We start from the raw sequence: 23,929 nt of genomic DNA, 5'->3' as shown, positions 1-23,929 counted from the left end.
ATAATAAGCAAATAAAAAAAGAGAGTTTTACCTACTCAATCAACAGGGTACCAAACCCTACATCTTGTGCATCACATCCCTCCTCCTCCTCCTCCTCCTCCTCCTTCTTCTTCCTCTACTTCTTCTACTTCTTCTTCTTCTACTACTTCTTCTTCTTCTTCTTCTTCTTCTTCTTCTTCTTCTTCTTCTCCTTCCATCACCTGACCTCCCCCCCCCCCCCCCCCCACCTCCCCACTAAACAGCAACAACACCAACAAGAGGACACGAGCAAACTTTTCATCTCCAACTGGGAGGCGGTGAGGAGCACTCTGCCTGTCTGGGAGCATCCTGGAAGCTGCTCCAAACTCCCACACCTTCTCCCGGTGGCTGTGGATGGGAGGTCGGGCGGACTGATGTCCAAGTTGAGAGAGAGAGATAGATAGAGAGAGATAGAGAGAGAGAGAGAGAGAGAGTGAGAGATGATTTTGCCAAACCTGAACTCGAGTTGCGCAGAGGATGCAGGAGCGAGTGGTCCATGCGTTGAGGATGGAGCTGAGCACCATCACTCTGCCGGGGAGCTCCACCTGAGCCCCACTGGCCACCTGCTGGTGACTGTGTGCCTGGGCTTCATCGGGGTGATGGGCATCGCCAACAACCTGCTGGTGCTGATGCTCTTCTGCCGTTGCAAAGTCCTGCGTTCGCCCATCAACCTGCTGCTGATGAACATCTCGTTGAGTGACCTGCTGGTGTGTGTCCTGGGTACCCCCTTCAGCTTCGCTGCCAGTCTCCAGGGGCACTGGCTGATCGGGCAAATGGGCTGCGTGTGGTATGGCTTCGTCAACACACTCTTCGGTGAGTTCAAGCGAAGACATCTGTGTCCTTCCAATACTCACCCCCATCCCAGGGACTGCGTCTTCACATTCCTAGATTTCTCCCCCCCGCCCGCCCCCCCGCCCGCCGCCCCGCAAAAATATTTCCATCCGTGTTACTGTTTGTCTCTCAAGCTCCTTGCCCATCCGAGCAAATCGATTCCCTACTTGAGTGAACTTCTTGAGTTCTGCGTAGTTCCCGGGCTGCGTTTTGATATGAAGGAAATATGAAGTGGTGCTGAGGAATTGCAGTGGGGTGGGTGTGGGGGGGGTGTCGGGGGGGTGGGGGGGGGTGAAGGGACATGGGTGATAAGGAGCGGAGTGGCCGCAAGTCAGAAATGGTGATGAAACAGTAACCTCAAGGTGCGCGGGCATTGATTTTGCAGTTTCCCGAACCACATTGGTGCAGCGAGAAGATTCACCCTACTGTCAGTTTCTGAGGAGTGTACAGGTAATCATCAAGTTAAGCATAACTGTCACATTACAGTTGGCCAACTTACTCTCTGTCATACCCGCATAGGTTGTTGAAAGTTGAATCCTGAAGTCCTGATCCTGACATAAGTTGTTCAAAGTTAAATCCCGGTTTCAAACTTGCGTGCTCCCCGGCTATTCAAGCTTTAATCCTGGGGCGGAGTGAGAGGGAGGGGGAAGCAATGAGCAAATGGTGGGCGGTGGTGGGGGCTCCATCAGGCAAGGTTCCTGCATGTGTTGTTCTGTAGCGTAGCAGTTAGAGCACTCGCCTTGCAAGCAGGAGGACCTGGGTTTGACTCCCGGGCAGGGCGAAACTTTAGGTGAGTTTCCTTATTCCACACACGCCTCTGTTTACCAGCGGTAAGTAGGAACCCGCTTGTTAGTCGATTGGAGGATCGCTTTTCTGGGGGTAATTATCCCTCCTAAAACAACAACAGCAACTACAAAATTACATTTGTATAGCGCCTTTCAGGTCTGTAGGACGTACCAAGGCGCTGGACAATCAGTGTTTCAGACCCGAGCTGGGGGTCGGGATCGGGGCAGGAGAGAGGTTGGCTCCCGGGGTCAGGGATCGATGGGCTTTGCGCCGGAGGTGGGAGATGGGGCAGTTAGGGTGGCTGCTATTGGACAGCCAACATCGTCTGCCACAGTGGGCGCGATGGAGGATTCACAAGCTGGAGCAGGGGGAGGCTGAGGGAGGGTCGAGCAGGGATAGGAGGCGGGGAGGGTGGTGAGAGGGAAGGGTTGAATGGGAGTAGTGGAGAGTAGGGGACGGGTATGAGCATTTTTGGGAGAGGAGGCTCGGGTCGGTGGCGGCAGCCAAACTGCGCACATCAAGACTAAGAACGAACGGACGGGGGTGGGTGGTCAGAGTAGAATGGTCAGCCTGCACTGCCATGGGTCATGGGGAAGGAGTGTGATAAAAAATAATAATAATTTGGTCTCTCAATCCACCAATGTTTGTGGGACTATTATTATTATTAATTTCCCATTCCAAAACTGCATTCACCATAGACCGTGGAGAACCCTGAGGATGTGTTTATTTGCTCACGTGACGAGCCCGGGCAATCGTTTTCTGTAATAATTTAAATCAGCCCCCTATAAGTCTACTGAAGAGCAGGTAGGATGACACATCATTAGATGGTATGTTAGCTGGTATGTTTAGCCCCTGTAACAATGGCCATGGATAGTGGAAAATTCAATTGTAAATAAATTGTTAGAATGCTTACCACCGTGGTGAGAAGTTTTACATTCTATTCCGTCAGCTTGATTGGCGAGCCTCAGAAACTAACTTCTGATGAATTATCACTCGCTAAGCACCAAATGGTCTTTTTCGAGTGGCCTTGCTAAAATAGTTGTGCAATATTAATATATTTTAAAAGCACAGCTTGATGCTATGATGGGAGGATGGGTGTTCTGGAAGGATGGGATCAGATGTGCCCAAAATGCCATATTCGTCTGAACAGATCTTATGAGTTATATCAATAGACTGCAGCCTATATGGTTTCACATCAAGAGAGCTGCCAGAGTTTGGACATGAGTTGTCTCTGCAGTGAAGCATCCAACTGGATGCTCAGCAGTTCTTTCCAGCGAATGTTTGATGTGACTTGACTTATTCCTCTTACATTAAGTGGCAGTTCTAGAGTTAAAGGGGCAAGTACATCGTGCCCAATTTCTTTAGATAGTTGCAGAGAGAAATACCTTTTGAAAAGATGTCATGACTATTACCACATTTTTTTTGTAGTCCACATGTACAAATATGTATGAAGCAAAGATAACACAACTTTTCCTGTCATGTTCATGTTTATTCTTGTTAGTTTGTCTCTCTAATTTGATCTCCTACCCTGTGATCACTGACAGTCCGACTCACATGCAGTGCTATCGGGGGTGAGACTTTGCAAACCTCAGTGGAGGTTTGGGAAATGTCACGTCTACAGAGTCTGTGGGAGAAAGGATTCAGCAAGTTGGGAACCTGCAGTGAGCAGCGGGTGGCCATTCTCACGCATTAACATTTTCACGATGTGAATTCTCCAGCTAGGAATTCCATCCATCCCCTTTGGGTATTAAATCTTTAAAAAATGATAAAATAGCATGCTAGATCACTTCAAGAAATGGAATCCTCAGAGTTTGAAATTTAGGGCCAAGTTACTTGTCAGACTTTGTTAACTACCAAAATAGGTTAAAAATGCCTGGGATTTTTTACCCCCATTTACTCCAATTACTTTTATTATTTTCAATTATCAATTGACTCCAATTACCCCCACCCTCCCCTCACTCCTCAGGAATTCTTTCATACTTCTTTCAACTTTTTGACAGCTGTAGCATACCATCCATCCCGAGGGCAATTTGTCTTTAAGGGTGGTGACATTTGATGCTTCCAGAAATGACACTTGCTGGCTCGTACCAAAACCCTGCATAAAGTGACCATGTTAACACTGGAGGATTTCCTATAACTTGCAGCAGGAGAGAAGCAGAGCCAAGAGATCGGTTTCTTTCTGCCAAGGGCTGGTGGTGACCTCTGGACTTGTCTCAGCTCAACAAACCTGGAGTAACCCTTTTTTTTAAAATAAACATTTCCATCGTCTCAAACTCTCCAACTGCACTCAAATGGAATTAGGTCCATCTGTTGTCATTGTTCCTCCACCAAGATATCCATGTTTTATTCCTCTCTCTGGCCCTTTTCACCCTTTAATGGATTGCATTGTACATCTAGTAACTCCCACATTACATTTGTAAATGGATCTTATCCCCAGAAGAACATATTTCAATTACTATTTTTTTAAAGAAAAAATTGGCAATGTATCTCGCCTTTTATTTTTGTGTGCTATAAATGTGTTAGTAATTTAGTTCTGCTTGTCTTTACAGGTATCGTATCACTAATGTCTCTGACAATACTTTCATATGATCGCTACATTACAATTACTGGTACTACAGAAGCTGACATCACTAACTACAACAAAACCATTGTTGGGATAGCTCTGTCTTGGATATACTCTCTGATGTGGACTTTACCCCCTCTGTTTGGATGGAGTAATTATGGTCCAGAGGGCCCCGGAACTACATGTTCTGTGAACTGGCAATCAAAGGAAGTTAGCAGCAAGTCTTACATTATATGTCTCTTCATCTTCTGTCTTCTCATGCCCTTCCTGGTGATAGTCTATTGTTATGGAAAGCTGGTGCTTGCTGTGAGGAAAGTAAGTGATTCCATTATCTGTTAACCATTAATACTTATCCCACTGTCAAGAAAAACATTGTAAAATCTCCTTAAAATAACAAGGAAGCTGAGTTATGTAGTACATTATGGAATTGGGCTTCTTCCACAGTTCCAATAGGTTCTGAACTACAAGATTCCTAAACAAACCTTATACTTTATGTATCTTGTTTTGCTTTGAACAAACATACTGTTATTCTTGTTGAATTGACCATTTCTCTTTTACTGATAGTATAACTGATGCATAAGTAAGAATGAAAATGCCTCAAGGTTTATTTTTAGTTGCAAATCAATAGATTCCAGTAATTAAAAGTGAAATCTATACAACAGTTTATCAGTGAAGTAGAATTACTGTTCAGCAATTTGTGGTTACATTTGACTTCTGTGAATTGGGGATTACCAGGTAACCAATTGGAAATCAGTAATTTTCTTAAATCCATCTCTTGTCCATGTTCATCTTACACCCATGCAATCATCTCTGCTGCCAACACTGCCGCTGATCTAATAGAGTGGATCTTGTAGCTCAGTGGTTAGAGCACTCGCCTCAGAAGTGAGAGACCTGGTTTGATTCCCAGCAGGATGAAATGTTAGGTAAGTTTCCTTACTCCACATGCCTATGTTTACCTAGCAGTAAATGGGAACCTAGTTGTTAGTCGATTGGCAGATCGCTTTTCCAAGGGTACTCACTCATTCGAAAAAAATAATAAATTGGTCACTTCAATCCACAACTGTTTGTGGGACACTGCTATGTGCATTTAGCTGCCGCATTTAACACCCACAAAATACAGTCAATTAATTTTACAGTATATTCTGTGAAGTGCTTTGAAATGTCTCCAAGACATGATAAGGCACTATATCGAATGCAAGGATTATTATTATATATGAATAGGTTTATATAACTTATATTTGGACAGGACATATTTCATGCTACTCATATTGGTATATCAGCTATGACTTGCCTGGTGTAGAGAATGGGCTCAAGGAAGGTGGCTTGCAGCTGCGGTAATGCTAATATTTCAAAATGAACTTAAAGTACCTCCAGGGAAGGTTAAGGAACATTAGATATTCATTACATAATGCTTTTAAATTAAGTAAGCATTACCCAAATGTTCTCTGTTAGCTGTTTGATGCTTGCAGATCATGTTAAATAGGCAGTTACTGTATGGTCAAGGCTGATGGGTCAGGAATATACCATCTGTCATTCAGATGAGATGCTAAATTAATGTCCTGTCCACCTTAAAAATCTGATGCCACTGTTTGAAAAGAGATGCGAGTTTCTCAAAGTGTCTTTGTCAATAATCTGTCATTGGTCATGCATTTCATGAATGTCTGTGGTACCTTGCTGTGTGCAAATTGGCTGCCTTATTTTTCTACAGCAATTACACTTAGCTTCTGAAGCCCTCTGAGACATGTCTGTTTTTTGGAACCATATCAAATCCAAGAATTATGATATTTTCAAAAGTGAGTTGAAAGGTTTATTGCAATTTCTAAACACTTCGCAAATATTGAACTGCCTGTAAAAAGCTTTCAGCTTTCAGTGGTTGGGGGATTAGTCCACCTGAGAACTGCGCATCTTGATAAACTACTGAAAGATACCAATTGTGCCAATTCCTCTGAAACAATTGTATCCTGGGTTTCTGATCAACCACACATCGATTGTGCATTACTGAAACTGAAGACTAATTAACCCACTACAGGCAAGAATGTAATAATGGTGGAGAGAATCAATAGGAGGCAATAGGAGGCAATTAATTTAAAGCTGACGTAGATATTTCCAGTGGTTTGAATGTGTAAATATAATGATCAGTATCGTGGAAAAATGAATCCTCCCGATTTGAATGAGCAGAGCTGGACAAGGGCAATGGAGTCATCATGACCCCCAAGAAGCAAGAAGAGAGCAGCAGACTTGAGAAGGGAAGAAGCAGACAGTGAAACCTGAGGAAGAGTGGGCACAGTGGCACTTGGAGAGGCTGCAGAGGGGAGTGACAAAGGCGATGTTGGGGAAGGAGGTGTACTAACATTACTAACATATAGTGTACCAGAGTTAGCATGAGGATGTAGGTAAGAGAAGGATGAAGGGGAAAAAAATGGAAAAATTAATGAAGGGGGCAGCAGTCAAAGCAGGCAAAGAAAGAGAAACTCGCCAGGTAAAATGCATTTTCCGCAGTGCAATATGTAAAGTGTTAGCAGGATGGATGCTGGAATCGTTGGCTGGAGTGATCTCCCAACAGGGTTCGAAACCTAATCAGTTTTTATGTTTCATTTGGTGCATCTGGAGAAAGCACTGAGTTGCAGATAAGACAAAATAGGAAATGGATGCATTTGCAAACTGGCTGATTTATATTAGCAATTAAATACCAGTTACATTTCTGGGTGGCAATAGGTTGTCCGATTAATTGCCGATCCTGTAAGTATGAACACCAATTAGAAATTCATCCAATTTAGTTCAAAATGAATTCCTGTTAACTCTGTATTTTGTGTTTTTGTCCATTCACAAGATGCAGTTTGCAGTTATAATACACATCATTTTGACATTGCTAATTGGGACAAGAATCAAACGATTACTCATGCAATTTAATGTCCGGTCTATACTTTAATTATTCGGTATGCACACTTAAAAAAAAGCAGCACAAGGGTTGAGCCAAGCAACAGTAAGCAATTCTAACCATCAAGACGACCTTGGGAAAGTGGACATAATTAGCATTGCTTGGGAATAAATGCAAAATCATTTGGCTTCTGCTCGGAAATACTTCCTTGCATTTTTAAGGGACCATATTTTATAAATATTATTTAGTCAGCCCTATAATAACTAACAACATTTGCTAAAAAAAAAGCTCTGCATATACACTGAGCTTGTCACCTTGCAGAGAGAATGACTGAGAACCGGAAACTTTATTGTATTACTTTTGTGGCAGTTTTAAACCGAGCATGTGAGAGAATAGTGGAGCTATGAGCTGTTTTGTCATGCAAGGAGAGATCAGTTTTATAACACATTGAATGAACTGTTAGTAGCAAACAAAATGTCAAAGCGTTTCTAAATTTAAGCTAGATTTGTTCCTTGCTAAAGGATGTTGAAATTATTCCCTTGGTGGTAAAAAGCGACACAGCTGTGTAATAATAATAGTGTCAGCAGGTTGAAAGGTGTGGAGTCAGGATTTTGAACTTTTGCACTCTGAAGTTTCAACAAGGGAATGGTTGGTTATCAAAGTTTAAAATGCATGTTGTTAGCCTGAGAGTAGCTTTCAAGGTTAGATAGTTTGCTTTCTGCTGGTGTCATCAACTTGATAGAACTCAAGACTAAGGTTAAACCCAGTGTGGTTGTTTGATGTCAACAGCAGATAACAATCTGATTGATTTGATCAGTCACTTAATAGAGGTGTACAATTCTTTCTGAGGACTGACAGATGAGAAAATAAAATTGCATGTAATCATATCATCATTGGAGGGTGAATTGATAAAGCTTTTCATTCTATGAAGAACATTTGTGTCAATTTCTCCAAAGATTTTTCAACATAATCAATAAAAATGCTGTACCAACTCCAAAACATTAGGACAGAGGTACACAGAAGGGCATATTTACAGATTGAATAAAGACTATTAATCACATTTTTCAACTGTGCAGTTATTTCAATTTCTTTTGAAATGTAATGTTTCTAAATTGAAGATATGATTGGCCTTGGTAATGCAATGATATTCTTAGACTTGAATCAAGCTTGGAAAGGTGGAATGATGCAGGGTTAGCTAGGCTTGTGCTTAGGTTTACCTAGGTGTCCCACAATATTAAGCGAGAGCAACATTTTAAGAAAAATAAAGCAGTTCATTAAAAGTAAGTACTTAAAAGTTCTTGCTAAGTAACAATTTACTTTCATAAATGACGAATTAATGCAATGCCACCTCTATTAGCTGTTTCACCTTCAGTTGGGTTGTTTAAAAAGGGACATGTAGATACTTGGGAAGGAACTGTAATAAGGTTGGTTATATGTAGAAAAGTAAAATGAGATTGAAAGACCTGCCATGATCTAATTAAGTGATGTAACAGGATTGATGGGCTGAATAGCCTCCTGCAGTTTTTTGACCTGCTGATTCCTGTCCTCTCCATTATGTCAGTGGGTTTCCATGTTTTACCATCAATGATTACGAATGAGCCCATCAAAAAAATGATTCAAAGAACTTCTTGTTAAACATACCGTAAGAAGTTGGTATCAAAGGGATAACAACTTTGATATTTTTATTTAGGTAATTTGTGGATCTCTAGGCCATCCTGTGCCTCTTGAGGGAAGTGCTATGTTCAAGCAGTCAGCATTGGTGTTTGCCACCAGCTATCATGGCTCTTTGGTTCTGAACAATAGCCCTCACCACCAAACTACTCCCAGGAAGTTACTTTTTTTTCTCATGTTTTCTTCCAATAAGAATTAGGGTTTTTGATCCAGTCAGTGCTGCCCCATTGTTCTGGTTACGGTGAAGTTGCAGACAAGGTAGTCTGGATGGTGAATGTTCTTGGATCAGCCATTTGATGATTTGTGCAGACCCAACACCGATCAACACTGCACAGCTGGTTGTGCATTTGAGTGAAAAATCGTAGCAATTCACTGCTAAACATAAATGCAGCATAAAGTTCCCACAGTAGCCCCAAAGGATTCCTACAGCTAACTCACTGCTCAGAGTTCCACTATTGGGATCCACAGGCAAGAAGTTTCTCAAGAGGCAATTCACACTTTTCTGTACAATCTACATATTCTCCCCCTTAGTCTTTTCCCAACAGGCGCCTACTTTAGTCTCCAAATAATCAAACAAGAATTGTCTCCACAGGCATTCTTGACTTTCCTGACAGACTTACGTGTCAAAGGGATAACAGCAGCAGCATGAGAATATTACAGATGAAATACTGTGAGACAAGGGGAAACTCTAAGAGATTTTACACAGATGCTACATCATAATACATTTTCTCTTCCATAGCAAGAGCTTAATTATTTTAAAATGACATCTCAATTGTAGCCCAGACCATTCAAGTTAAACTTGATATGGATCGAGGGTTGGCATTTGGTTCAATCATCCTTGGAGCCAAGTGCCCAGGTGTGTTAAGTCAGGCAGGTTAAGTGCGTTACTTATTTTGACAATATTGAACAAGTTGAGAGTAAACCAAAACCGAATCAGCCTCTAATGTTGACGTGATTCAATGTAGTGAATATTCGGTTCTATCCTTACCCAACATTCGCATTTACCTTTTTCTTGTTGGGATAACGCAAGATCAATCAATCGAGGGAAACCTGGCTAAAATTTTGAACCTATTCAAACCTGTGGGTGAATAAGAAAAGCAGCGAGTAATAAGGTAGACTGGAACTAAACTGACAATTTTATAAATTGAGATGATATTTTGGGACATTGTAAATTTTAACCATTTCAGTCTTTTGCATTTGAGGTAACCTGAAACTTCAAAACAAATGTCAGAAGAGGTGTGGTAGAAATTCTCCATTGGTTAGTAAATTTTCAGAGTTTGGCAGCATATGTTTACAAAGGAATTTGTTTCACACTGTGCAATGCCTTTTCCTTTCTTAATATTATGCCCTACATCTTCCCCTCCACTCCTCTGTAAAAGGTTTTAAATGTTCTTTTCCTCCCACTGGAACATCCTTCCACAGATGCCGATTTCACTTTGATATCTCGTCTGTTTGAGAAAATACTTAAAGCTGTTATTGGAGATTTAGGAAGAGTATAGGGACTTGATTGAGTGGAATGTGTAATGTTCCATTAAACCTGAACAGAACTGCTGTGATTTAATTAGTAAACACACACGGACCCATCCTCAAAATCCACAGACACCTCAAGAGAGCAGCTGCAGGGAACCCTTTCAAATCCTTTATGGACTATTTGTCTTTCATCTTTTCCTAGTTGCCACGTAAATCGTTCATGTATTATTAACATATTGTGTAATAGTAGTACTGCAAAGACTTTGTGTTCAGTGACATTATTTTACGCTCAAGACTTCTAACATTGTTTTTGTTCTTGCTCCCTTCCACTGATCTATTTTAGACATTTGCTGATCAAGTAAACATCTAAAATAAGAAAGTGTTCTTTCCATTCACCAGCGGTATGATTGCTCACATGCTTTTTTAAAAAAAAACGTTAAAAGGTTTACTTTGAATGCCACCTATATTATTGGGGTAAGTGTTGCACAGAGTTAAGAACAATATAATTTCCAGCTGAAATGCTGCATGCACAGAGAAAATTCTGCTTTCAAAATCTGAACTAACGAGTGATGATATAACTTTCCAGGGAATTGTATTGGAGACATTTCATTGAATTGTACCCAAGCGAACATGATGAGAAATGCAAGTCCATGTTCAAGCCAGAGCACGCAGCAAGCCTGACCTTTCACATTCGATATCATCAACTGTCATGATCTACATAATTTAGTTCAACCAGGTCAGAATCCAAGTAGGATGTACATTTTGTGACACATTTAGGAGAACTGAGCATGTTTAATGCTGAAGAGGCCCTTTGCTTCATTCCTTAGGCTCTCAGCTAGAAAACACATTCTGAAACAGGTTGTCATCAATTAGCTGACTATTGATCACTTTGCCCCCTCTTTCTAATAATAGTAATCCTTGCATTTGATATAGCGCCTCATCATGTCTTCCAGACATCTCAAAGAACTTCATAGAATATACAATAAAATGAATTGACTGTTTTATTTTGTGGGCGAAACGCGGCAGCTATTTGCACACAGCAGTGTCCCGCAAACAGTCATGGATTGATTGACCAAATTATTTTTTTTATTATTTATTTGTTTTTTTAAGGGATTGTTACCCCCGGAAAAGCTATCCTTCCAAACGACCCAGAAGTAAACAAAAGGCATGTGGAGCAAGGAAACTTGCCTAATGTTTCACCCTGCCAGGAATCAAACCCAGGTCCTCTCTCTTGGGGTTACCATTCTCACTGTTAAGATTAGGAGCTGATGGGAGTGAACAGGCTGAAGACAAAACACTAGTTCTTTATTGTGACAAGCATTCACAAAGGCTGCTGTCTCAAAGACTCAAAGGTTTAAATAATGTGCTTGTTTAAAAGGTGCAATTGTTCACTTGTATGAGGTGAAATGTCACATGCAGTAAGTTCCATCTTGATAGTGACTATTATTCATGTGTGACCCTCGATAGTGATTCCCGACAGACTATTGAACTTCAGGAGCCACAACAATCAAACCTGATCCTATTCTGTCTCGACATCCACACATACACACCTTCCAGCAGGGCCACTGGATAGTTAGCAGGATTAAGAATTCCTGGCTAATTTTCCTCTAACGCACAGGACCTTCAAGTATAAGTCATTGGAGAACAAGATGAGCACATGTGATATTTTTTCCCACACCCAACCCCCTTCTCAATCAAAGAAACGTTGCCCATTGTAACTCCCCCAACATCACCCAAACCAACTTTTTCTAACATTTTTCCCTACAAATTCAAAACACGAGCCTGTTTTGTAGAGTTGCTAGATGTGTACAAAAGGCACAGTGATTCCTGAAAACAATCACTCAGTTTTATTTGGCAAATGATCTCTCCTTTATTGCTGAAGGCTGAAGATGCTAAAGGTTGCTCAAGTATAGTTACACAGGTATCTTTGCCAAATGGCTATTCTTCACATTCGAGTCTAGACAATATATAAGTATTGCCAGGCTTTTGACTATTTCACAGCCAAGTCCAAACCCGTTGTCGCCCAACAATCGCACACATTAACCAGCAGCGATCAGTAGAGAGTCAACAGTAGCAGGTTCCAGGTTGATTTCCTTCCCCCTTCTTTTGTTGCCCTTGGACATTCATCTAAATAATCCCTAGCTGGGATCAGATAATTTAATAGAGATTAAGCATCAAAACTTTTGGTGTATATATCTTAGTGTTATACGAGGAAATGTTTTAACTCAACAGACAAGTAGAAGAGCTCCAATTTGATTTTAAGTAGAGTTGAGCGATATGGCTCAAGTTGAAAGCTACCATTTGATTTGATTTCAACCAGTGAACTTTAGTTCTTTCCAAAGGCAACGGAGTGGAGCAAAGCACTTGCCATCCCTGGTTTAAACATTGTGAACAGTCAGGCTTAAACGGATACCAGTTAACACTTTGCACCGGTGACAAAGTGCACATTTCTTATAATTAAAACAAAAAGTCTAATTTTCTTCTGCGGTAATATTTTATTTCCCCTTGCAGGTGATGTGATTAAATATGAAATTGAGGCTGAACTTGCAAAGTCACATTAAAATCATTATGTATGTAAAATTTCCACTTAAATTACAAAAAAATATATAGGGCAGTTAATCGGTGTTGACAATTTTACTACCAGAGCAACATTGTGGTTTAAGGATAAAGTGTGCCTTTAGCACTGTTCATTCTGTGCATTATAATATAGGTTTAAGGTAGTAGGAAATGATTACCATTAGGGAACTAAAACATTTAGTTTTAGTTGAGGTTATTTACAATTACATAGAAAACCGCAGCATTGAACAGACCATTCGGCCCAACTAGTCCACACCAGTGTTTATGCTCCACAATAGCCTCCACTTCTCCTTTAATCCCCTGTATTGTTTTCTGCTACATATATGCATCAAATAAAAAAAATGGTCACTTCAGTCTAAGACTGTTTGTGGGACACTGCTGTGTGCAATTGGCTGCCGAGTTTCACCAACAAATTTTCAGTAAATTCACTTTACAGTATATTCTGTGAAGTGCTTTGAGACGTCTAGAAGATGTGAAAAGTGCTATATCAAATGCAAAGATTATTATTGTTATTATTATCAAGCTTCCTCTTGAATAAGTTGATGCTTCCTCCTTCAACTACAGCTTCCAACATTCAGTTCCACATACTCACTACCCTCTATGTAAAGAAGTTCCTCCTAAACTCCTAATGAGACATTTTCGTGGTTGGACCAGGTATTTTACACTGTAAAACAGCAAAGGCAGTATGTTTTTATAATGCATAAAATCTGAACAAAATTGACTATACCAAATGGATCAAAAACATAATCACCTAGTCCATTATATTACTGCAATCTACTGAGATCAATAATTATAAATGTGACTTTTAAGGAAACATTTGTTATTGCTCAATAGCTTTGAAGAAGATCAGGCAGAGAGGATGCACATCAGCCTACTCTTCTCACCCACCAAAGATTAAATAATTGAAATTGTGTATTTATGGTTTTCTGCTAGTTTAGTATCTGTGGAATTGTGCTTATTTCTTGTAGTACTGTATTCTGTCCTCCATTAGAAACCACTTATATTATTGATGCGTTTCTTACAGTGCTCTGCCTTTCACTGCAATTTAGAAGCATTGTTGACGTTTGACAATAATGGCCCAAACCCTTTTGACAGCCGTTATCGTGAGTGATGCTTTAAAAAGCACGTTGAAATTTGATGTACAGTTCACTAGAAAAATAATACTGAAATTTTACTGAAATTACTGCTTCTGGGGCTTTGATATTGTTGCCAACCTAAAAGTGTTACAGGCCAATGCTCTTTTGCATAGGTCAATTGTCTCATCTCCACTTGTTAAAACAGTAAACTGGAATGATTTCGACAACACTTTTGTTGAATGTCTTGAAATAAGAAATGTAAATTACGATGTGGTGAATTTAGAATATTTGGTATCAAGGATTGGTGGGCTGCGTGTACACATTTATATTGATATCTGCGGTCACCATTGAAAATGTGGAAGACACTTCACATATCTGCCTGATACAGTTTAATCCAACTATCTGGGGTGGACCACCACCTCCAACAATATACCTGCCAAGTATTTGCAAAACCCTTCTTCTATTCTTCCGCCTTTTCACTTCCTTCACACACAACTATTATGTCTTTCTTCAGTAAATAACTTTCCCCTGTATTTTGTCTCAATAGGTAAGTGCAAACAATTCCATGGGACGTACGAGGGAGAACAAATTGTTGATCATGGTGACTTTCATGATAATATGCTTCTTGCTTTGCTGGTTGCCTTACGGAATAGTAGCTCTTTTGGCCACTTTTGGAAGTCCTGGTTTGATAACACCAACTGCCAGCATTATCCCATCTGTTCTTGCAAAGACAAGTACTGTCTATAACCCCATTATCTACATATTCATGAACAAACAGGTAAGCCTTAATTTGGAGACTAATGCCTATGCAAACCACTGCAGTAAAATGAGGCTGAATGGAATATCAGCTAGTTATATTTTGTCTCGCTGAATTATAGGAATGAGGATTTATTGGATAAGCTCCAATAATTAAATTAAAAAGACTTTAGTTTATAAGAATTTCATTAATACTATAGGCCTATAGTATAGTTTAACCTTACTAAAGTTTAACAATGTCAGCCACGGAAGGAACTCAGGCGATTCATTTAGGAGCCAAATGGGAAGATTCCTTGCACCCAGTGACCAATCTGCCCATTCAAGGGTTGCTGTTGAACAGGTTGCTGGTCTGTCATCAGCAACAACAAAAACTTGCACTTATATAACTCCCTCCACGCAGGGTAGCATCTCAGAGCATCAGCAGTGTCCTGGATTACTGCAAACCGAACTACCAAGACCACCATAGGGGGTTGACTGGATTCTTGAAATTCTTGAATCTTGAGGGTTGACTTGACATTCCATTGCCAAGTCGGTCATCTCAGAGCCAACCACAAGGAGACACCACTTATCTCCCTCTAAAAGAGGACAGTCACTAGATGGTCAAATGAAGTGTGACTGAGATTTTCACCTGCCTTTAGCATCACGTCTGAACTACGTGGTGTCCAAATTATATTTTTGCTAGTGCCTTGAAGGCCTTAAACTACTTTATTATAAATGGAGATTAAAAATGGTAAGTCCCACACAAGTTTGCTTAAACCAAACTTTTTAAGTTTGAATCGGTTTTAGTATAAACTTGATATCGATTTGGTCCTAAGATGGTTTTGGAACCTGGGCTCAAAAATGTAATAGATGTCCATAAAATCTTGTTTATATAGCATTTATAATATTTATTCAAAGCAAAATTTGTCAAATTGATGCTAAAAGTGCAGTTTAAATGGGACATAAAACAGCCCCTCATACAGTCTATTAACACTCAGAATGAATTGTAACACAGTGATTATGGAGCACAATTAGGGAAGGCAAGCGGCCTTCCGAATCCATGTCACACAAAGTGAATCCATATCCACAGACAAAACTTTTTTTTTAAATGCAGAAGAATCGTATCCTGCATAAGTGAATGAAATGGATTAATGTCAGTATTTCAGAACAATATGGCCACCAGGAGACAGCAGGATTAAATTATCCATCATAAAACCACTGGCTTTCTTGGACATTAAAGCTTCATCTCCTGTTGCCTTTCAGTTCTAGGGAATGAAAGGGAGATATGAAGTATTTGTGTGAACTACTGATTACAACCACAAACAGTGTAATTAAATAGGAGGTAAACGTTTGTATGGATTAATTACTATTTCTCCACTTTTGCATTCCTGGGTTATAACACTCAGACTCATTAATAAAACCAATCTGTTTGAAGATGCTATGCTATCAGCAGAATTGAAATTCCTTTTAAAAGGGGCTGATAATTATCAGCCGCTGAGTAAGCTGTTAATTTCCCAATTGAAAAAATCTTTTCAATTGAAAAAATCTTTTCAATATAGTTTGCCTCTTTGAAATAATTGGAGAATATTCCAGCTGCGGCAAAGTGATAAATACCAAAGAATCAATTTGGATTTAGCTGAAAAAAATACCTTTAGGCAGGGAAGATAGTTTCAGGAAGCTTCTGTCTCTAATATTTTGGGGGCTTCAGTTTTACAAATCCAGAAAGCTTAACTTGGCTCCCATTCCCTTCCACGGTAAAGAACACATTTACAGTAAAACATGACTCCCACCTGATCATTCTCCAAATGTCAAAAAATATATACATTGTGAAACTTCCTCCCTTATTTTATTTCCTGCCTCTGCTATTCTTTTTGACTACCTTTATCAGCACCCATTTTTATCTGTCCGTCTCTCCTCTGTTGGTGGTAGATTTCACTGTCCAATTTCAGTTGCATTTCTTGCGGTTATACTGAACCAACAGGGCATTCATTCACAGTACTACTCGCACTAGAACAACCAGAAATTATTGTCTGCAGATTGTTTTGCAATGAACTAGTGCAAATTTTTTTTTATCTATACTGTGAAAATTCCTCTAACCCTGGACTCACTCCAGCAGAGCTCTGCCAGGACACATTTAAGCACAAACGCTATACTAACTGCTGCCCATCAACCATTAAAGATGAATTAGTCTCACAACAGTTGTCCAACCCTGCTTGCTAGCAGTGAAACTGAAATTGCAAAGCAGAAGTTTACAATGATTGAATGTGAGAATGGTCTTGAAATAACACAAACTGCAGTGTAAGTGCCACAAAAGAGCTTAGGTAAGTCATAGCGTCATTTTGTTCTGTAGACACATGTCTCTTACACATGTTTAGACACATCTAAAGCACATGAGAAAACAAGAACATGAGAAAACAAGAACAGGAGAAAACTATTCAGCCCGAGATTGTTCCACCAGCATTCGACCTCGGAAGCCCAATGCCCAGCCCTTTTACCACACCTCGCAAAACCTTTACTATCTTTAACGTAGGTCATACCACAGACTATTTTTAGGGCCTTCACATTAACACCACATCCCTCAACACCTGGATCACTGCACTGCTGCAGCCAGTGTGCTGTTAAGCAGACGTTCCAAAATAAATCCTACTTTTCGCAAGAATTACCCGTCATTTGTAGCATATTTATTTTATTCCAACCATATTAAACCTTATTCGGTTTAACAACATTATTTAGTACCTCAATAAAAAAAGTATCAAACAAAAAGGTTGAATAACAATCTATTTTTACAGCTGTTTAGGAGCTCGTTTCCCTTTGTGCTTTTTAATAATTCTCATACATGAAAACAGAACACAAATAGTAGATCATTTTGGAATGTTTTAGCTGGGTTTATACAGAATTCACATACATAGTGTGTTTTAGAGCACGGAGGGATGTAACTAAGCGAAAGAGGAATGAAACAAAGCATGTGTTAGTTTGAAAATTAAATAGGATGGACTTTTTATTATTTGTATTGTTTATTACTTGTATTATTTAACTATTTTACTTTTCTCATTTGCCTAATGGAGCTACAATCCACACAGACCTACCCAGTGAGTTAGAAATGTTTGATCAGCGAGGCTATTTACTAAACTTGATTGAATTTAGATGCATTCAATGTTTTAGATACGGTGCATTATTCCTCCTCTTTCTTTTGAATATATTGCAGGTTTTGTTAAGATCTGTCAATATTCCTGATTTGCTGATACGATAATAATCCTTGCATTTAATATAGAGCTTTTCAAGTTGCCGAGGTGTCTCAAATCACTTCACAGGCTTTAACAATTATCTGCAGTAACTGTGTATTTGCAAACGCGGCAGCGTTTAAACATGAAAGCAGAACTGGTCTCATTAGGGAAGTTTTCAGAAACAATCGCATGAAATGAGTAAAACCAAATTCCTTCAGAAGGTGCAAAATATGACCATTCAATTCAAATGTACAATGTTAGCATGTTTGAAGTAACGATGTGGTAATGAAGTAGTTGGGTTAGCTTGCATTTATACACTCTTTTGCTAACCTGTCCCTCACCAGATGTATCAGTACTGTATCTTGCCGAGGATTTGCTTCAACACAGAGCTTGAAGCAGATTTATTACATTTGTGGCCCGTGTTGGCTGTGCACACTTCTATTCTCTGTCTCATAAAGTTACGGATATTGGGGAGATGAACTTCTAATGGGAATAGTCTAACTTTTCAAATAACTAAGAATGACATTTGACTTTTTTTAATGTCTAATTCTTTATTTTATCTGTTCAGTTCTCCAGATGTTTCCGAGCTCTTCTGAGCTGTCAGAATTCACCTGTTGCTTTCAGCACCAGAAATTCTTCGAAGACTTTAAGAGATGGTCACAATACACAGAAGACCCATAAGAACTTCACCTGTATTGAAGCTTCAGTAGCTCAACAAACCACAGCTCAACAAAACCGATCCTCTAGCGATCAAGAAGACACAGGCAAAGTATTATTCTGTGAAGAGTCAAAGCCCCCAGTATTGTTAGTGGCATATTATAATGGCTGACCACTCTGCTTCAGCATGAGTTGCTGGAGCATCCTAAGTATGTTAGCCAATTCTTGAAATAATTGTTATTGAGTTCAGTTCAGTGCAAATATAGTCATAGCCAGTTATTGATATTGGCTTCAATGTCCACTTTAACCCACAAAATATAGCCCCTTTAGAAATCACAATTTTTCACAGGCAAACTAAATGATTATATATGAACGTAGAAATACAGTGAAACTCAAGTCACTCCTTTGATACAAAACCAGTCAAATTCATGGACTTTCTTCCACTATTCTATGTCCTGCAAAGTATTTTGTAGATGCTCCTAGAACCAATAAGGTAATTAATCAAAAAGTCCAGAACTCAGTATTCATCCATACTTGCATCTCCACTGTTTCAACTATACCACAGATAGTACGGTCCTCAACACCATAGAAATCATCTTGTCCTATGAAGTACATGTTCATTTTCATTTCCGTTTGTCCCTGTATCCTTCAATTGTGGCTTCAAACAGATATTTATTTAAATATATTTATGCATTATTTTCAAAAAGGCAGATGACCCACAGAGTATCAAGTATACTCTTTTTTCCTAGATTTTGTTAAATCTTCAATCACTTACTTCAAAATATTACACCTGAGTTTCTCTTCAAGTCTAAAAAGCTGATTTTTGTTCCATCTTTTTCACTTTAACTATAAATCTATTGCTAACTTCATATCAAAGTTAACAGGGAATTCAATTCAGAAGTCAGCTAAACAAGAGTTAAGTAATCAGCTCATTAACACCTGAATGTTTGATAGGACACTGGACAAAAAATGGGTGAAGCTTGTAGAAACATTAACTCTGATCCTTGTCTGACACTTCCTTGTTCTCTCCAACCTATTTCTATTCATCACAATATTTGTTATTGGAAGGTACAGTATAGCGACAGTCTCATAAATTCTGGGCTATGCTTATATATGAAATCTAATAAGAGCTGCCTCATTTGTCTTACTCTTCTTTATTTGTATTGTTAAAATCAATAAAGTCTTATCAAAGAAGAAAAGAAACAGTCTATTAGTCTTTCAGCTCTGGGAAATCTTTCAAACCCACAAAATGCAGACACCAGTGTGATTTCAGCAATTTATTACAGTCAAATTCTGGTGACTTCTATTATGTCTTCATTTGGCATAATTTGTTTGCAGTGACTTTATCTAAATAATACTCTTGGTCAAACAATTTGAGCATCGATTCCTCATTAAAGCTAATGTGAGTATTGGAACTATATGTTATTCAAACTTCATCACCATGTCCTTTTTTATCAACTCTCACATCAGCCTCTTCTCAGCAGATATCTCCCTGTTACCTGCACATTTTATCAAGCATTGCTCAGCAATTTACGCTTTTACTTACACACACAAAGCACACTGGTGAGAGCACACCAGAAAGAATAGAAAATTAAATCTGTAATAAGACATTTTGATCCAAGGTATCAGTGCACAGGTTTAAACACAATATATTCAATCAGAAAACTCAGGAGGGATTTAGACAGACAGGGCCTTTCTAACATCAAATTGTCCACTTTAAAGGAATCTTCAATTGGTTGGGAAGGTATTTCAGTTGTTTAGCACTAGAAGAAACAGTCAGACACATCCGTGAGCAACACACGTGATCTTGTTCCAAAGCATAATAATAATGCTTGCATTTGATATAGCGCCTTATTAAAATTAGAGAAGGTAGAATGTTAGACTAAATTAATACTTGAGAATAAGCACCCAAGCTAAGAAGACAGATCACATAAGTTGGAACATTTACACTGAAGAGATGGTTGCTTAAGGACCACATTTTTACTTCATAGTTGTTTGTAGGACATTGGCGTATGCAAATTGACTGCTGCCTTCACTTAAAAAAATACATGGCCTCTATACACTACAGTAAGTCCTTGGAACCACTTTGAAATGTCCTCCCCATATGAAAAGAGTCCATCAAATGAAAGGATTATAATAAGTCTTTTCTAGTCGGCCACATTCACATTTTCTAGTAACTTTAATGGGTTATTTCCCTCAATGAATTATAATTGTTTGCTTACGATCTAAATATTGTTTTTCTGTGGTTTGGATTTACTCTATTGTTGGAATACTTCAACTCTCCTTGCCTTACTTTTGATCAAGAGTGCTACACTGTACACGCGATACATTTCTAAATTGACCCAATTGTGCACTCTCTCAGAGATGCCTGGCAGCTGTCTTAACAGCAGGCTGCACAAATTTACTGATCGACAGAGCTTGACATTGACAACATATCACAGTCAAAGACAATTTTGGCCAAATGAAAGGTACAGCTAGTTGTCTGCTAGGAAGTGAGAAGCAAACGTGAAGGAAATTGATCTAAATAATAATGCAATTCTTATCTAGACAAACCTAATGGCTACCTTTAATTTCTACATATGAATTGCGTCATTGGGACCAGCTAGTCAACTTCTCAGTTCAGGGTAGTGTTCTAATGTAAAGTATTGATGCCACTGCTGTTTATTCTGACACCTGCTTTGATTTAAGCGCTCTGAGATGCCATCCGGCGTGGAGGGCGCTATATAAATCCAAGTTGTTGTTGTTGTAATATACACTTCCTCCGTGTATTCCCTCCTCTGCAGCAATCCCAGTTTCTAAGTGAACTGTTATCAAACTAGCATTCATCCCACTCTCTAACTGGCTGCCAGTAAGTGTTCAGAAGCAGCAAATTGACTATCCCATCAAATGCTCAAGTGTACATCAGAGGTGTTATGGAATAAATCATTCAGAGCATCTAAAAATGAAGATCCCATGACGAATAGCAAGTGAAGTCTGCAACTGCATTTGCAGAACCTCAGACACAGATCCACCCTGAGCCCAAATCACCACAGTGGTATAAATCCATCAAGATGTTATTCTACATGAAAATTGTCATGAGCATGACTTAAGGAGAAATGAAGGAATACTTAAACCATTCTAAATCTTCGGGATTAGTCTCAGTCAGAAAGTGTGATGCGCTGTGAAGAATGGATTTCTAATATACAATCTAATACATCATTATCATCATTATTATTATTATTATTATCAAAAACACTGTCTGGATGTTTTATTAAGTTGTACCGCTTTCCTTCATCAATGCATAGTCAGAACACAAACATGTCACGAAGGCTCAAAAAAAAATACAGTTTGTATTGTGCTATTCCACACCAAGTGTGTGTGATTTCCAATCATCTGCAACAATTTGCATTATAAGATCTGCAAATGAACATTTATTGAAAATCACTGCAGCACAAACTAACCCCAGCATGAACAAGGAGTCCAGTGGCCATTCTAAAATAAGATCCCCATATCAAATCCAATATACATTTAATTTATATTCAAAGAGATAACACTAGCAACAGGAGTCCTCACTATCAATTCATTGACTCTAAGAAAAGATAAAATTTTCACAAACTAAGGGCCCAAAGAATTTTTTTTATATAAATCTTGCTAGAAATTGTACGAAAAAACATAGATTTTTAGATTCTGATACTGAACCTATCAATCTATGTTGTGATAATTCCTGTGGGGAAAGGGGCAGAGGAAATACATCTATTATCATTTGTAACCTCAGCATTATTTTGCCACGTTCTCAACCAGGAATTCCTGGCAAAAGGATATTTGCAAAAAAGAATAAAGACCAAGAACAATGGAATGGTTTGTTCCAATTTAGACACTATACAGAATATTTATGTCAAACCAGAGGGCATGAAAAGGCTTCAAAGTTAAGCAAAGTGAATTGTAAACAAACGAGCCTGAAATCATTGATGTATGAACCAATATTAAGGAGTGAAAATGGCTTCCCATAGGGAAATAGAATCCAAAAGCAAGATTGAAACATCTGGTCTAACTGCCCTACGGGCATTTGTGGTTCCATACAACGGTTAGCACAAATGCTTGCAGACAGCTGAGACTGAAGATGTAAAATTCAATTTACAGCTGCAAGAACTGTTTGGGATGAAACGTATGGAGCATTATTGAAAAGGAGGAAGATAAATAATAATAATAATCCTTGCATTTGATATAGCACCTTATCACATCTTCGAGATGTCTTAAAGCCCCTCACAGAATATACGGTGAAGTGAATTGACTGTATATTTTATGGGCGAAAAGATACTTTCTAGATATATATTAAGTATAAAAGCAAATGGTTGTGAGGCATTCAATGTTGTGAAAACCTCATCTGATCCAAAATCAATAAGGTCATTTGGTTCTGTCAATGTAGGAGGATGAAAGGTTGACGTGTGAGTCTTACATGGAAGCTCGAAGCAAGTGGGGCCAGCGTTCATAGCATTAGTAGAAAAAAAATCATACTTGACGGATTGATTATAACAGTTCAACAGTGGGAAAAGCAGCCAATATCTATGTCTTCCCAGAAAAAAAATTATTGAGATCCTTCTTGAAGCGCAGACAGACAGACAAACAGACAGATTGTCGTTTTATTAGTATAATTATAAATAACATCACCTACAGAAAATATCTAACTAATTAAACACATTTTTTCAGCAAGGTGAAACCTAAGGAATAGTCTTCCAATTGCAGTAGTATGATGAATTATTAACTTGTGTAAAAACCTGATTAATTTTACACTGTCAGGCAATCCCTGAGTGGTAAAGTTTCAGAAGGCTCAAGCTCACCCTTCGCCCTGAGAGGGATAGAATAGATGAAGTTGAGGCAAGAAAGGTTGCAAACTAAATATAAGCTATTTTCCTTTCTTATTTCAGGCTTGGATGTTTCATAAAATGATTGATTTGTACTGATTCATTCCCATTACAGATTGAAGTCGCTTCTTAAAGGAATCTAGTGTCCTGGCTTCAACCATTCTTTCTGATAATCCATCACTGATTTCCTTCGGTGTTAGTCCTTAAATCACCATTCACAAGTGCGAACCTATGTGCAAACGATCTGTTTCCTGGCTTATGTGAATGCATTGCACTGGATTTACTTTCCCTATTCCATTAAGCATCTTATATACTTCGATAAGGAAGGTAGCTTGGTACAATAATAATAATCCTTATAATTGATATAATGCCTTATTACATAAGTGCTTCGTGGAATATACTGTAAAGAGAATTGAGTGTATGTTGTGTGGCAAAATATACTAAGTTGCAACCCAATATCCCAGAAAAAAACTCTGCACATATTATCTTTCACTGGAATGTTTCTCAGCAACACGTACGCAATAAATAGGCCAATGTGGGAATGAGTCAGTTGAACACTTGGGGAGGGTTGTGTCATTATTTGACAGAGCTGAGTCAACTTG

At 38.9% G+C, this 23,929-nt stretch overlaps 1 protein-coding gene across 1 annotated transcript; it reads left to right on the top strand.

Moving 5' to 3' along the window:
- Nucleotides 1-602: 602 nt before the first annotated feature.
- tmtopsb (teleost multiple tissue opsin b) lies at nucleotides 603-23,407 on the top strand. Its single transcript, XM_007889752.2, has 5 exons — nucleotides 603-831; nucleotides 4,185-4,513; nucleotides 14,418-14,648; nucleotides 18,398-18,593; nucleotides 23,391-23,407. The coding sequence occupies exons 1-5, from the start codon at nucleotides 618-620 to the stop codon at nucleotides 23,405-23,407; spliced, it is 987 nt and encodes a 328-aa protein (XP_007887943.2). The 5' UTR covers nucleotides 603-617.
- The last annotated feature ends 522 nt before the right edge of the window (nucleotides 23,408-23,929 follow it).

Source organism: Callorhinchus milii, unplaced genomic scaffold (genome assembly GCF_018977255.1).
Source record: "Callorhinchus milii isolate IMCB2004 unplaced genomic scaffold, IMCB_Cmil_1.0 Scaffold11, whole genome shotgun sequence".
Lineage (NCBI taxonomy): Eukaryota > Metazoa > Chordata > Chondrichthyes > Chimaeriformes > Callorhinchidae > Callorhinchus > Callorhinchus milii.
The sequence above is the reverse complement of the archived record's forward strand: the minus strand, read 5'-3'. Positions and strand labels throughout refer to the sequence as shown.